Source organism: Globicephala melas, chromosome 10 (assembly GCF_963455315.2).
Source record: "Globicephala melas chromosome 10, mGloMel1.2, whole genome shotgun sequence".
NCBI lineage: Eukaryota > Metazoa > Chordata > Mammalia > Artiodactyla > Delphinidae > Globicephala > Globicephala melas.
The window spans coordinates 15,429,966-15,444,669 of NC_083323.1; the positions used below are offsets into that span (position 1 = coordinate 15,429,966).

At 38.8% G+C, this 14,704-nt stretch overlaps 1 protein-coding gene across 8 annotated transcripts in view; it reads right to left on the minus strand.

Moving 5' to 3' along the window:
* Positions 1 to 14,704, minus strand: part of RIC8B (RIC8 guanine nucleotide exchange factor B) — a 116,979-nt gene that overhangs the window by 18,514 nt on the left and 83,761 nt on the right. For all 8 annotated transcript variants that reach the window (XR_004039298.2, XR_009565579.1, XR_004039297.2 and 5 more), the window contains exon 8: positions 13,605 to 13,749. Coding sequence is in view for 4 of the 8 variants with exons in the window: in XM_030856169.2 (XP_030712029.1) it covers positions 13,605 to 13,749 (145 nt within the window). In the remaining 4 variants the exon portion in view is untranslated. The remainder of the gene's footprint in view (positions 1 to 13,604; positions 13,750 to 14,704) is intronic.

The window sequence follows — 14,704 nt, forward strand, 5'->3', positions numbered from 1 at the left end:
TAACCTTGAACAGTATAGTCTGAGATTTAACTTTCCAGGTTTCAGGATCTTAACACTGAAATTCTGGGATTGGTTTTTTGTTCCAAGACTCTGAGTCCTAAGATACTTTAAGTATACTAACTGTTAACTGTGGTGGATATTTTATTGGATAATTTTATACTTATCATAATTTTTCCCACCCTGTCTCTGCTCCCCTCCCCATCTTCTCAGCACTCCAATCCTGTTTTATGTCTTCCAATTAGGTGACAAGTATCCAAACTCTTATGTGTGATATGTCACCAAGACTTTTGTATTATATAAGGTCGTTATATGACAGCAGCTGGAGACAAAAGGATTAAGACTTGCTCTTCAAAATGTTGCTACATTTGGCCAACATCAACAGTACTACTAGTTCACTGAAGAAAAAAAGCTATTAAATGTTCCCTGAGCTATATGAAAGTTAACATCTATCTCTAAAAAATGTGGATTAAATTTTGCTCAAAGCACCCTGGTTAACGAAGAGGCTATAAAGTCAAGTCCCTACAGAGGCTAAGGCAGATAAGATGAACGAAAAAGATACATTATCAGGGGATTGGTTCAAGATGGTCGAGTAGAAGGACGTGCTCTCACTCCCTCTTGTGAGAGCATGGGAAGCACAACTAACTGCTGAACAATCATAGACAGGAAGCCCCTGGAACTCACCAGAAAAGATACCCCACATCCAAAGACAAAGGAGAAGCCACAATGAGATGGTAGGAGGGATGCAATCACAATAAAATCAAATCCCATAACGGCTGGGTGGGTGACTCACAAACTGGAGAACACTTAATACCAGAGAAGTCCACCCACTGGAGTGAAGGTTCTGAGCCCCACGTCAGGCTTCCCAGCCTGGGGGTCCGGCAACAGGAGGAGGAATTCCTAGAGAATCAGACTCTGAAGGCTAGTGGGATTTGATTGCAGGACTTCAACAGGACTGGGGGAAACAGAGACTCCACTCTTGGAGGGCACACACAAAGTAGTGTGCGCATTGGGACCCAGGAGAAGGAGCAGTGACCCCAGAGGAGACTGAACCAGACCTACCTGCTAGTGTTGGAGGGTCTCCTGCAGAGGCGGGGGTGGCTGTGTCTCATTGTGAGGACAAGGACACTGGCAGCAGAAGTTCTGGGAATTACTCCTTGGCGTGAGCCCTCCCACAGTCTGCCATTAGCCCCACCAGAGAGCCCAGCTAGACTCCAGTGTTGGGTCATGTCAGGCCAAACAACCAACAGGGAGGGAACCCAGCCCCACCCATCAGCAGTCAAGTGGATTAAAGTTTTGCTGAGCTCTGCCCACCAGAGCAACATCCAGCTCTACCCACTACCAGTCCCTCCCATAAGGAAACCTGCACAAGCCTCTTAGAATAGCCTCATCCACCAGAGGGCAGACAGAAGCAAGAAGAACTACAATCCTGCAGCCTGTGGAACAAAAACCACATTCACAGAAAGACAAGATAAAAAGGCAGAGGGCTAAGTACCAGATGAAGGAACAAGAGAAAACCCCAGAAAAACAACTAAATGAAGTGTAAATAGGCAACCTTCCAGAAAAAGAATTCAGAATAATGATAGTGAAGATGATCCAGGACCTCGGAAAAACAATGGAGGCAAAGATTGAGAAGATACAAGAAATGTTTAACAAAGACCTAGAAGAATTAAAGAACAAACAAACAGAGATGAACAATACAGTAACTGATATGAAAACTACACTAGAAGGAATCAATGGCACAATAACTGAGGCGGAAGAACGGATAAGTGAGCTGGAAGAAAGAATGGTGGAATTCACTGTTGCGGAACAGAATAAAGAAAAAAGAATGAAAAGAAATGAAGACAGCCTAAGAGACCTCTGGGACAACATTAAACGTAACAACATTTGCATTATAGGGGTCCCAGAAGGAGAAAAGACAGAGAAAGGACCCGAGAAAATATTTGAACAGATTATAGTCGAAAACTTCCCTAACATGGGAAAGGAAATAGCCACCCAAGTCCAGGAAGCCCAGAGAGCCCCAGGCAGAATAAACCCAAGGAGAAACACACCGAGACACATAGTAATCAAATTGGCAAAAATTAAAGACAAAGAAAAATTCTTGAAAGAAGCAAGGGAAAAACGACAAATAACATACAAGGGAACTCCCATAAGGTTAACAGCTGATTTCTCAGCAGAAACTCTACAAGCCAGAAGGGAGTGGCATGACATATTTAAAGTGATGAAAGGGAAGAAATTACACCCAAGATTACTCTACCCAGCAAGGATCTCATTCAGATTTGATGGTGAAGTCAACAGATTTTCACACAAGCAAAAGCTAAGAGAATTCAGCACCACCAAACCAGCTCTACAACAAACGCTAAAGGAACTTCTCTAAGTGGGAAACACAAGAGAAGAAAAGGACCTACAAAAACAAACCTGGGGCTTCCCTGGTGGCGCAGTGCTTGAGAGTCCGCCTGCCGATGCAGGGGACACGGGTTCGTGCCCCGGTCCGGGAGGATCCCGCATGCCGCGGAGCGGCTGGGCACGTGAGCCATGGCCGCTGAGCCTGCGCGTCCGGAGCCTGTGCTCCACAACGGGAGAGGCCACAACAGTGAGAGGCCCGCGTTCCGCAAAAAAAAAAAAAAAAAAAAACAAACCCAAAACAATTAAGAAAATGGCAACAGGAACATACATATTGATAATTACCTTAAACGTGAATGGATTAAATGCTCCAACCAAAAGACACAGGCTTGCTGAATGGATACAAAAACAAGACCCATATATATGCTGTCTACAAGAGACCCACTTCAGACCTAGGGACACATACAGACTGAAAGTGAGGGGATGGAAAAAGATATTCCATGCAAATGGAAATCAAAAGAAAGCTGGAGTAGCGATACTCATGTCAGATAAAATAAACTTTAAAATAAAGAATGTTACAAGAGACAAGAAAAAGGACACTACATAATGATCAAAGGATCAATCCAAAAACAAGATATAACAATTATAAATATATATGCACCCAACATAGGAGCACCTCAATACATAAGGCAACTGCTAACAGCTATAAAAGAGGACATCGACAGCAACACAATAATAGTGGGGTACTTTGACACCTCACTAACACCAATGGACAGATCATCCAAACAGAACATAAATAAGGAAACAGAAGCTTTAAATGACACAATAGACCAGATAGATTTAATTGACATTTATACGACATTCCATCCAAAAACAGCAGATTACACTTTCTTCTCAAGTGCTCATGGGACATTCTCCAGGATAGATCACATCTTGCTTCACAAATCAAGCCTCAGTAAACTTAAGAAAATTGAAATCATATCAAGCATCTTTTCTGACCACAACGCTATGAGATTAGACATCAATTACAGGGGAAAAAACGTAAAAAACACAAACACATGGAGGCTAAACAATACGTTACTAAATAACCAAGAGATCACTGAAGAAATCAAAGAGGAAATCAGAAAATACCTAGAGACAAATGACAATGAAAACACGACGATCCAAAACCTATGGGACGCAGCAAAAGCAGTTCTAAGATGGAAGTTTATAGCAATACAATCCTACCTCAAGAAACAACAAACATCTCAAATAAACAATCTAATCTTACACATAAAAGAACTAGAGAAAAAAGAAAAAACAAAACCCAAAGTTAGTAGAAGGAAAGCAATCATAAAGATCAGAGCAGAAATAAATGAAACAAAGAAAACAATAGCAAAGATCCATAAAACTAAAAGCTGGTTCTTTGAGAAGATAAACAAAATTGATAAACCATTAGCCAGACTCATCAAGAAAAAGAGGGAGAGGACTCAAATCAATATAATTAGAGTGCTTCCCTGGTGGCGCAGTGGTTGAGAGTCCGCCTGCTGATGCAGGGGACACAGGTTCGTGCCCTGGTCTGGGAAGATCCCACATGCCGTGGAGCGGCTGGGCCCGTGAGCCATGGCTGCTGAGCCTGCGCATCCGGAGCCTGTGCTCTGCAACGGGAGAGGCCACAACAGTGAGAAGCCCGCGTACCGCAAAATACAAAACAAACAAACAAAATATATATATGTATAATTAGAAATGAAAAAGGAGAAGTTACAACAGACACCGCAGAAATACAAATCACCCTAAGAGACTATTACAAGCAACTCTATGCCAGTAAAATGGACGACCTGGAAGAAATGGACAAATTCTTAGAAAGGTATAACCTTCTAAGACTGAACCAGAAAGAAATACGAAATATGAACAGACCAATCACAAGTAATGAAATTGAAACTGTGATTAAAAATCTTCCAACAAACAAAAGTCCAGGAACACATGGCTTCACAGGTGAATTCTATCAAACATTTAGAGAATAGCTAACACCTATCCTTCTCAAACTCTTCCAAACAATGGCAGAGGAAGGAACACTCCCAAACTCATTCTATGAGGCCACCATCACCCTGATACCGAAACCAGACAAAGATACTACAAAAAAAGAAAATTACAGGCCAATATCACTGATGAATATAGATGCAGAAATCCTCAACAAAATACTAGCAAACAGAATGCAACAGCACATTAAAAGGACCATACACCATGATCAAGTGGGATTTATCCTAGGGATGCAAGGATTCTTCAATATACGCAAATCAGTCAATGTGATACACCATATTAACAAACTGAAGAATAAAAACCATATGATCATCTCAATAGATGCAGACAAAGCTTTTGACAAAATTCAACACCCATTTATGATAAAAACTCTCCAGAAACTGGGCACAGAGGGAACCTACCACAACATAATAAAGGTCATATACAATAAACCCACAGCAAACATCATTCTCAATGGTGAAAACCTGAAAGCATTTCCTCTAAGATCAGGAACAAGACAAGGATGTCCACTCTCACCACTATTATTCAACATAGTTTTGGAAGTCCTAGCCATGGCAATCAGAGTAGAAAAAGAAATGAATAAAAATTGGAAAAGAAGACGTAAAACCGTCACTGTTTGCAGATGACATGATACTATACATGGAGAATCCTAAAGATGCCAGCAGAAAACTACTAGAGCTAATCAATGAATTTGGTAAAGTAGCAGGATACAAATTAATACACAGAAATCTCTTGCATTCCTATGCAGTAGTGATGAAAAATCTGAAAGGGAAATTAAGAAAACACTCCCATTTACCACTGCAACAAAAAGAATAAAATACCTAGGAATAAACCTACCTAGGGAGACAAAAGGCCTTTATGCAGAAAAGTATAAGACACTGATGAAAGAAATTAAAGATGATAGAAACAGATGAAGAGATATACCATGTTCTTGGTTTGGAAGAATCAATATTGTGAAAATGACTATACTACCCAAAGCAATCTACAGATTCAATGCAATCCCTATCAAATTACCAATAGCATTTTTTATAGAACTAGAACAAAAAATCTTAAAATTTGTATGGAGACACAAAAGACACCGAATAGCCAAAGTAGTCTTGAGGGAAAAAAACAGAGCTGGAGGAATCAGTCTCCCTGACTTCAGACAATACTACAAAGCCACAGTAATCAGATGATATGGTACTGGCACAAAAACAGAGATATAGATCAACGGAACAGGATAGAAAGCCCAGAGATAAACCCACGTACCTGTGGTCAACTAATCTATGACAAAGGAGGCAAGGATACACAATGGAGAAAGGACAGTCTCTTCAATAAGTGGTGCTGGGAAAACTGGACAGCTACATGTAAAAGAATGAAATTAGAACACTCCCTAACACCATACACAAAAATAAACTCAAAATGGATTAGAGACCTAAATGTAAGACCAGACACTATAAAACTCTTAGAGGAAAACAGAGCAAGAACACTCTTTGACATAAATCACAGCAAGATCTTTTTTGATCCACCTCCTAGTGTAATGGAAATAAAAACAAAAATAAACGAATGGGACCTCATGAAACTTAAAAGCTTTTGTACAGCAAAGAAAACTACAAACAAGACCGAAAGACAACCCTCAGAATGGGAGGAAATATTTGCAAATGAATCAACGGACACAGGATTAATCTCCAAAATATATAAACAGCTCATGCAGCTCAATACCAAAAAAACAAAACCCAATCCAAAAATGGACAGAAGACGTAAACAGACATTTCTCCAAAAAAGACATACAGATGGCCAAGAGGCACATGAAAAGCTGCTCAACATCACTAATTATTAGAGGAATGCAAATCAAAACTACAATGAGGTATCACCTCACACCAGTTAGCATGGGCATCATCGGACAATCTACAAATGACAAATGCTGGACAGGGTGTGGAGAAAAGGGAACCCTCTTGCACTGTTGGGGGGAATGTAAATTGACACAGCCACTATGGAGAACAGTATGGAGGTTCCTTAAGAAAATAAAAATAGAACCACTATACAGCCCAGCAATCCCACTACTGGGCCTATATCTGAGAAAACCGTAAATCAAAAAGACACCTGCACCCCAATGTTCACTATTTACAATAGCCAGGTCAGGGAAGCAATCTAAATGCCCATTGACAGATGAATGGATAAAGAAGATGTGGATAAAGAACATTTATACAATGGAATATGACTCAGCCATAAAAGGGAATGAAATTGGGTCATTTGTAGAGATGTGGATGAATCTAGAGACTGTCATACAGAGTGAAGTAAGTCAGAAAGAGAAAAACAAATATCGTATATTAACGCATATAGGAATCTAGAAAAATGGTACAGATGAACTGGTTTGCAGGGAAGAAACTGAGACACAGATGTAGAGAACAAACGTATGGACACCAAGGCGGGAAAGTGGCGGGTGGTGGTGGTGGTGTGATGAATTGGGAGATTGGGATTGACATATATACACTAATAATGTATAAGATGGATAACTAATAAGAACCTGCTGTATAAAAAAATAAAATTCAAAAAGGAAAAAAGATACATTATCAAATCAAAGGAGCTTATGCCTGGTATGATAGGGGTCACAGTCACTCAACTCCATCAGTCAGTTACCATGTGAGAATGCAGGCTTAATGTTATCAGAACTTCCACTTTTTCAAAAGAAGTTAGAAATTCAGATCTTCATCTGAAATATCTGAATTCTAAATTATTTTAAGAAGCCCTATATAAAACAAAAATTAAAAACATAAAACCAAATAACCAACACAACATCAGGCAAGTGAAGCAAAACCTACTTGTGGGCTAAATGTAGCCTATGGACTGACAATTTGTAACCTCTAGGAAAGGGATCAGGGTTTTTAGGAAAAGGCATTTGTGTGCCAGATCATGGAAGAAGGGGGCAGGTGGGGTGGGAAAGGAGACGTTATATGCACATGAAATTAGAAATGTCTTTCCAGGAAAAACTCTCCATAATATCTGCCACTCCACAAAAACAAAAGAGCAGAGTGGAAATTTACCATATCCTGTTTTCTTGAATTCCATTCCCTGGCCCCACTCCCCAACTAGATGTGAAGCTTGATGAGGGCAGGGACCTCAACTGTCTTGGTATCCTAATGTTGAGAAGGGGCTGACCAACTTAAATTTATTCAACAACTCAAAAAAATTAATTTATTCAACAAAAATTTACTGAGTGCCTATAGTATGTGAGGCACTATTTTGGGGCCCTCTCAATGAATATAAAAATTTCTCTCATGGAGTCTATCTTCCAGTGGGGAAAAAAGACTAAATGAATAAGTAAATTATACGGTATGTTAGAAGGTAAAAAGTGCTATGAAGGAAAAAGAGGAAGTGCAAGATGGAGGGGTAAAGGTAGGAGTGTGGCAATTTTTAATATGGGGACAGGACAGACTTTACTAGGAAGATGATAATTGAGTAAAGACATGAAGGAGGTGAGGGAATAAGACATGCAGCTATCTGGAGAATAGGCATTCCAGGCAGAAGGAGCAGTCAGTGATGCAGAGCCTCAGGCAAGAGTGTGTCTGGAGCGTGACAAACAGTGAAAAGCCCAGTGTGGTGACAGTACAGTGAGAAAGGGTGCCTGTACATCACTACAGGGACTTTTGGTGTTTAGCCATTGTAGAGTTTTTGAGCAGTGACGTCTGACTTACATTTTATAAGGATCGCGTTGGCTACTGAGTTGAGAACAGACTGAAGAGTGACAAGGATAGAAGCAACAAGACCAGTTAGGAAGCTATTTAAAATGATCCTGGAGGGAGAGAAAAGTTTAGCTTGGACTGGAGTAGGTAGCAGTGATGGCAGTAAGGGGTGATTAGATTCTGAATGTATTATGAAGGCAGAGCCAGAATTACCTAACAGATTTTTGTGAACTAGAATGAACTGAATAGAACTTTTAGCTTTCAGGGATATCAGGGTTTATAAAAAAACATTTTCTCATTTTCTATTTTGGTTATATCAAAGAAAGATAATAGATGCTCTAAGAACAGGGAAATTATGGGAGAGGCAAATCATCTCTCCCTTTGATTGGCTTTGAAGAATATGGTAGCAGTTAAAACACAAGCTTTGACTTCACACCTGTTAGGATGGCTATTAGATTAAAAAAAAAAAAAGCCAGAAAAATAATAAGTATCGGAGAGGATGCAGAAAAACTGGAACCCTTGTGCATTGCTGGTGGGAATGTAAAATGGTATGGCAGTTCCTCAAAAAATTAAACATAGAACTACCACATGATCCAGCAATTCCACTTCTGGCTATATACCCAAAAGAAGTTAAAGCAGGGACTCTTGAAGCAGGGACAGATAGTTGTACACTCGTGTTCATAGCAGCATTATTCACAACAGCCAAAAGGTGGAAACAACACAGGTGTCCACTGATGGAAGAATGGATAAACAAAATGTGGTAAATACATTAAATAGAATGTTATTCAGCCTGAAAAAGGAAGGAAATTTTGACACATGCTACAATATGGATGAGTCTTAAAGACATTCCAAGTGAACTCAGTCATAGAAGGACAAGTATATGATTTCTCTTATATGAGGTTCTTAGATTCCACTTATATGAGGTTCCTAGTCACATTCATAGAGAAAGAAAGTAGAATGGTAGTTACCAGGGGTTGTGGGGAGAGGGAATGGATACAGAGTTTCAGTTGGGGAAGATGAAAAGTTCTGGAGATGGATGGTGGTGATGGTTGCACATTAATGTATATAATGCCACAGATATGTATGCTTAAAATGGTAAATTTTATGTATATTTTACCCCCAACATAAGAAGGCAAAGTGAAAAGCACAGTAAAACCTGCTTTGTCTACCTCAAAAACAACAACAAAAATCTCAAAAAACACCAGCTCTGGAGTTAGGCCACCTGACCACTCATGAACTGTGTGCCCTAGACAAGTTCTGGAAACCACTGAGCTTTAGTTTCCTCATCTGTAAGATGGGGATAACCCTAGCCCAAAGGTTTGCTGTAAAGATTAAATGAGATAACCCTAGCCCAAAGGTTTGCTGTAAAGATTAAATGAGATAATATCAGGAAAGTTCTTAGAACAGTACCTGACACATATTAGATAATAAATACCAGCTATTATTAGCATAAGTGAGCTACTTGGTAAGTAAGCCAGCCAGAAGGCCTTGGATCCAGTGAGTTAGTCTATTAAGTTAAATCGCCACTATGGAGCTGCATGTGCTAAAGAAGCCACGCAACACTAGGTGTTTCGTGGAGTTTGCTATGGTTAATTCAGATACAAGGTATTCTGAAGAGACACCAGTTAATAATGGTGACTGAGGTGAAAATGTCTCAAGTAATTTGAGAATTACCATATAAATATAAAACTGATTCCACATTAAAAGAGTAGGGTAAATTATGAAACAACATCTTAATCCAAGTTTTTGCATTCTATTAGCAATGTAAAGAAATAGGGTAATGTGGTGTAATTCTTTCACTTATTTATCAACTATTAAGTACCATGTATCATCCATATAAATAGACATACTGAATACATATAGATACACCAAGTTGCACCTAGGCAATTAAAAAAGCTCCAAAATACCTTTTTAAATTATAGTGCTTTATAATGTTTCCTACCTTGGGCTGTTGGATTAAGAGTGATATCCTTGATATAAAGGATATAGAAAACTATGGTTGTGAATCTGTAGGAAATGAAACCTGAAGCAAAGCTCAATATTGTAGGTTCAGGTAACACACCTTTTTCTGGCCATTTACCCAAATTAAAATACAAAAGAAAAATTAGAGAACTCAATTTTGAAAGTGCAAAACTGGTGTGATTGCAAACATCACAAAGGTTGGTTAACCATGGCAGAAGTGGCAAAATTTTATTTTTGATTCCGGTCTTTAGAGATCTGAATTTAGATTTTGTTTCATGATTGCCTACAGTAAATAAATTTCAGTTCCTAGAAAGGCTAGTTACATCCTATTATACATGAGTATACCATCACAGTCTAAACTAGGCAAAAAGAAAAATCTTCAAGTCCTGTTTCTGATTCATCTACTTCAAGAAATATTAAAAACAAAGCTATCTCTTCATCTGTATAGCCCCAACATATGGACACAATTATAATGGGACTTGACTTAAAGCAGCATAACAAAATTTTGACAAAAGAAAATAAAATCTTTTGTGCTGAAGAAACTGTACAGCTGCTGCCACAGCTACTGCTGAGAGATATATGGTCAAGAAGGAAACACCCCTGAGTTGCTTAGTAGAATAATTTTAATCTGCTGGGTGTGTTTACGAACTAGTGTGGGGTATTAAGAATACAATGGGACATCCTAGAGTTCTGCCCACTTTGGCCATTCCGTCCTTCTCCCCTCCATACAGTGGCCCTTTAAATACACCTTTTTGGACCCACAGGCTCCTATATACCACACCTAGCCTGAAAGCAACTGGTCTAAAATGAGCCAAATGTCATTACGTACACATTTTTCAACTGATGTTTGGAATGATGTACAAACCACGGTAATCAGTTATGTTATACCACCTATTCAGTCAAGGGGCCTCCATGCTCAGAGGCATAAAAGAAATGGGTATAAAGCCAGAATTTAGAAATTTGGTTTCTTTTTGATACAGGACCAAAGCTTATCTGAAAACTTTTTACAAACATGGCTAGACATACACCAAAAACCTGTGTGGCATGTACTTGATTCTATGAGTGTATTTTGTCTAAGTGTGTTAATTGCAGAAAGCCATTTCCAGTCCGTTAAATACATTTATTTTGACACAAAAAGGGCTGTTGTGATATTAACTGTCTTTCATAGCCTGAATGTAAGCTCCATACAATTCTTAGTTTCAGATTCCACTAAAGGATTATAGGTTACCTTGGTGCATTAATCGGAATCCACTTACATTTTTGACAATGGGATGAGGGTCAACTGGATGACGGGTAATTTCTCTGCTTCTGCCAATGCTAGCACTGTTTGTGAATAAATGCATCATAAGAGAAGCAGACTGTGATCCTGAGAACACTGACTGGTGAAGAGTAATAAGGGGGTAGGGGACTAAGTCATCCTTTCAAATGCTGACTTTATAAACTTGACTAGATTGGTAAGAAGTTTCCTTTCCTTGAGCTTGTGGATCACTGCCCAGAACACAAAGGATTGTCTTGCTTGCAAAGTACTTTTTCACCACCCCTTCCATGGGGACCATTTTAATAAGTATTTTAAATTAACAAATGAAACATCCCACTACACTGCTGCACCTGAAAGAGGGAAGATGTAAGAAAAAAGCAGATGCAAATCTATCTAAAGAGGGAAGATGTGATGCTATGTGAGAAAAACATATTTATACTTACAATGAGCAATGTTTAAGAAACACAACAAGATCTCACAATGGTGACTATTCTGGCCACACTAACGCACCATTCCTATTAATGATATAGGCCAGGTCCAAAGGCTGAAGAAGATTCCAACCAGGGATGTAATAAGCCTAAGTACAGAATCTTTCTGACAGAAAGCCAAAACAATAATAATATCAAACATCATGGTCCTTGATTTAAACAAACAGTGCTTTCCTGAAATCTAGTATCACTTCCATAATGTAATGTATTTCTATTTCCCGTACTATTGGGAGAGACCCAGTGTGTTCTTGTATTTTTTCTGAGGTTTTTCTTATTATAGTAGCATTCTTGTGTTTGCCAGATATATGACCAATACCATTTTAGAAGTCATTTACCAAATAAAATCAACAACACACATTGAGATGCAATGATATCAACCACTCATGAGTACTCAAGAGTTTTCTATGTTAGTTGACTGTATTCACATACCCTGGGACACAATGAATGCCTAATGTAATTTCTACCTTCATTTAAAAATATGAGACTCCTTAAATGCTATATTTTAATGTCTCAAATGGAGAGGCAGAAAATATTAAACTGATATGGAAATATAGTTTATGGGATGGAAAAATCAAGAGCTAGCAAGAATAATTTAGAATGATGACTTCTATAATTATGGAAAGATTAATGTATTATTTTTCTATCTTAGCTTCAAATACCTGATAGAGGTGCCCAACTTATAACATCTACATCGTGGCAGTCTTGAGAACTTACTGCTTAGAGCCACTGCTAGCTTTTTTTCCTCCAAAGTCTTTTTCTTCTAGGACACACTCCTAGATCCTGTTAAGGCTGATAGCCCTGGGGATGCCACAAGTAACACCACCTACTCAGACCTGATTTGCTAAGAATACAGGCCATATAAGTCCTGTCTGATTAGAGAATGATCTTTTCTTTTACCTTCTGACAACCTATTATTTTCATCTCAACAAAGCACAATCTATACTTTAAAAAAAAGGGTCTAATTTTGCAGATAATGATTTTTCTATCCCTGATCAACTACTACATTTTCCACATCACACTCTAGAAGACTGTGGATAGAAAATAGCATATGTCAATATCATCATCAATAGGGAAGGGCACACCCTTTTAATATTCAGTAATGAAAACCAGAAAACTGAGCTCAAATAACTCCTAATAAGTGGAAACTAAGAAATTTACCTGGGATTGGAGTTGAGAGGGGGATGAAAAGGATGGGGAGTAGAAAAGTAGAGGTGGTTTGTTTCGGGATAAGAGACGATTAGTGTCTTTGACTTGTAAGCACTGACTCAGGGAAAACTTGATAGAGTCTCTGGTTTGCCTATCCAAGTGTACTAATGCCTCTGTTAAAAGATGATTCCATAAGTGTTTGATTAAAATTTACCATAGAGCCAGTTTTCTTTCCTTTTGCTAGTAATGTGCCCTGTTGCTTTACTTTATTGACTCATAAGGGCTTTTACACAAGAGGAACTATCAGAATGTATGGAACCTACATTTAGATTTCTGAGAAAGACTGAAGTATCAAATAACCAACTTAAATACTTGGTCTTGGTTATACCTTATAAAATCTCAACTTATGGAAAGGAGAGCACAAAATAAGCAACAATATCCTTTAAATATATGATGGTAGACATCTAAAAACACTACCTCTCTTAATACTTAGGAGAGGGTAATGAGCACATGCAGCAGAACATTTCTTGCAATATTATCCTTCCTCAATCACTTGAAGTCACCCTCTAAGGCACTAGCTATGAAACTGCCTCTAAAACTATTAAACAGAAAGCTTCCAAATCCACAAAAGAAGAGAAATACTTGGAAAATGAAAGCCAAAGGAAGTGAAAGGCAAATAATCAATTGAAAGGCAGACATAGTTAGGTGAAAAGAAACATGATACTATACTTTGGTTTTGCATTTTTGTATTCTTCAGTGTCTGTGTCCTCGTCCTCTGAGTACCAATTATCTCCTCTTCCTCCAGCCAAGAGGCCCCTGGCCGCCAACAGTCCTGCAGCATTCCCATAGCCAGTGTATTTCAGCAGGCTATCCACTGCAAAAACAGAATAGGTTTTTAGACAGGAATCCTTGAGTCCTCACTATCATCACCAACTACTCACCAACACAGGGAGGCTAGAGATATATGCCATGGTAGTAAATCTTAAAATTGAGGGGTTTCCAAAGTGTGGTAGTAGTGATCCTACATGCTCTGAGGACCAAAAACCTTTTTTCAGGTATCAGAAATTCAAATGAAGCTGTTTTGAATATAGTTTGTGGCAGGAGTGGGGCTTCTGTGACCGCCAGGCCATTGGGAAGGGTGGTGTTTTAAGTTTTTGATCACAAATTTGATTTCTTTATTCAGTTTCAGAAAAATGATGATTAGAAAGTTAATGAAAGCCAGACTGACATTTTACCAATATAGCACATAATGTAAATCTTTCTTATTCCTTTTATAGGAATTAGAGGGAAAGAGAATAAGAAATAAGAAAACCTAAGGATATTAGCAAATAGGATAGGCTAAGTTACTCCTTTTTCAAAGAAGTCAGCAACAATATGTAAGCACATTATACCCACTGAAAGGCAGGCCAGGAATTGCTGGACCTTAATAATGGCTCTATCACTTACTAGCAGGCTCTTTACTCCAGTTTTCAGATACAGACAATTAGAATGATATCTACCTCACTGGTTAATACATGCAAGGTGCTTAGGAAAGTATCTGGTACAAACTAAATGTGTTTTTTTCCCCTAGTAATATGTAAAATGATTATTTTATTTTTTAAAGATTTATTTATTTATTTTTGGCTGCGTGGGTCTTAGTTGCGGCACGCGGGATCTTCATCGAGGCATGCAGGATCTTTTGTTGCGGCGCGCGGGCTTCTCTCTAGTTGTGGCATGTGGGTTTTCTCTTCTCTAGTTGTGGCGCACAGGCTCCATGGCGCGTTGGCTCTGTAGTTGTGGCACATGGGTTCCAGAGCGTGTGGGCTCTGTAGTTTTGCAGCACGCAGGCT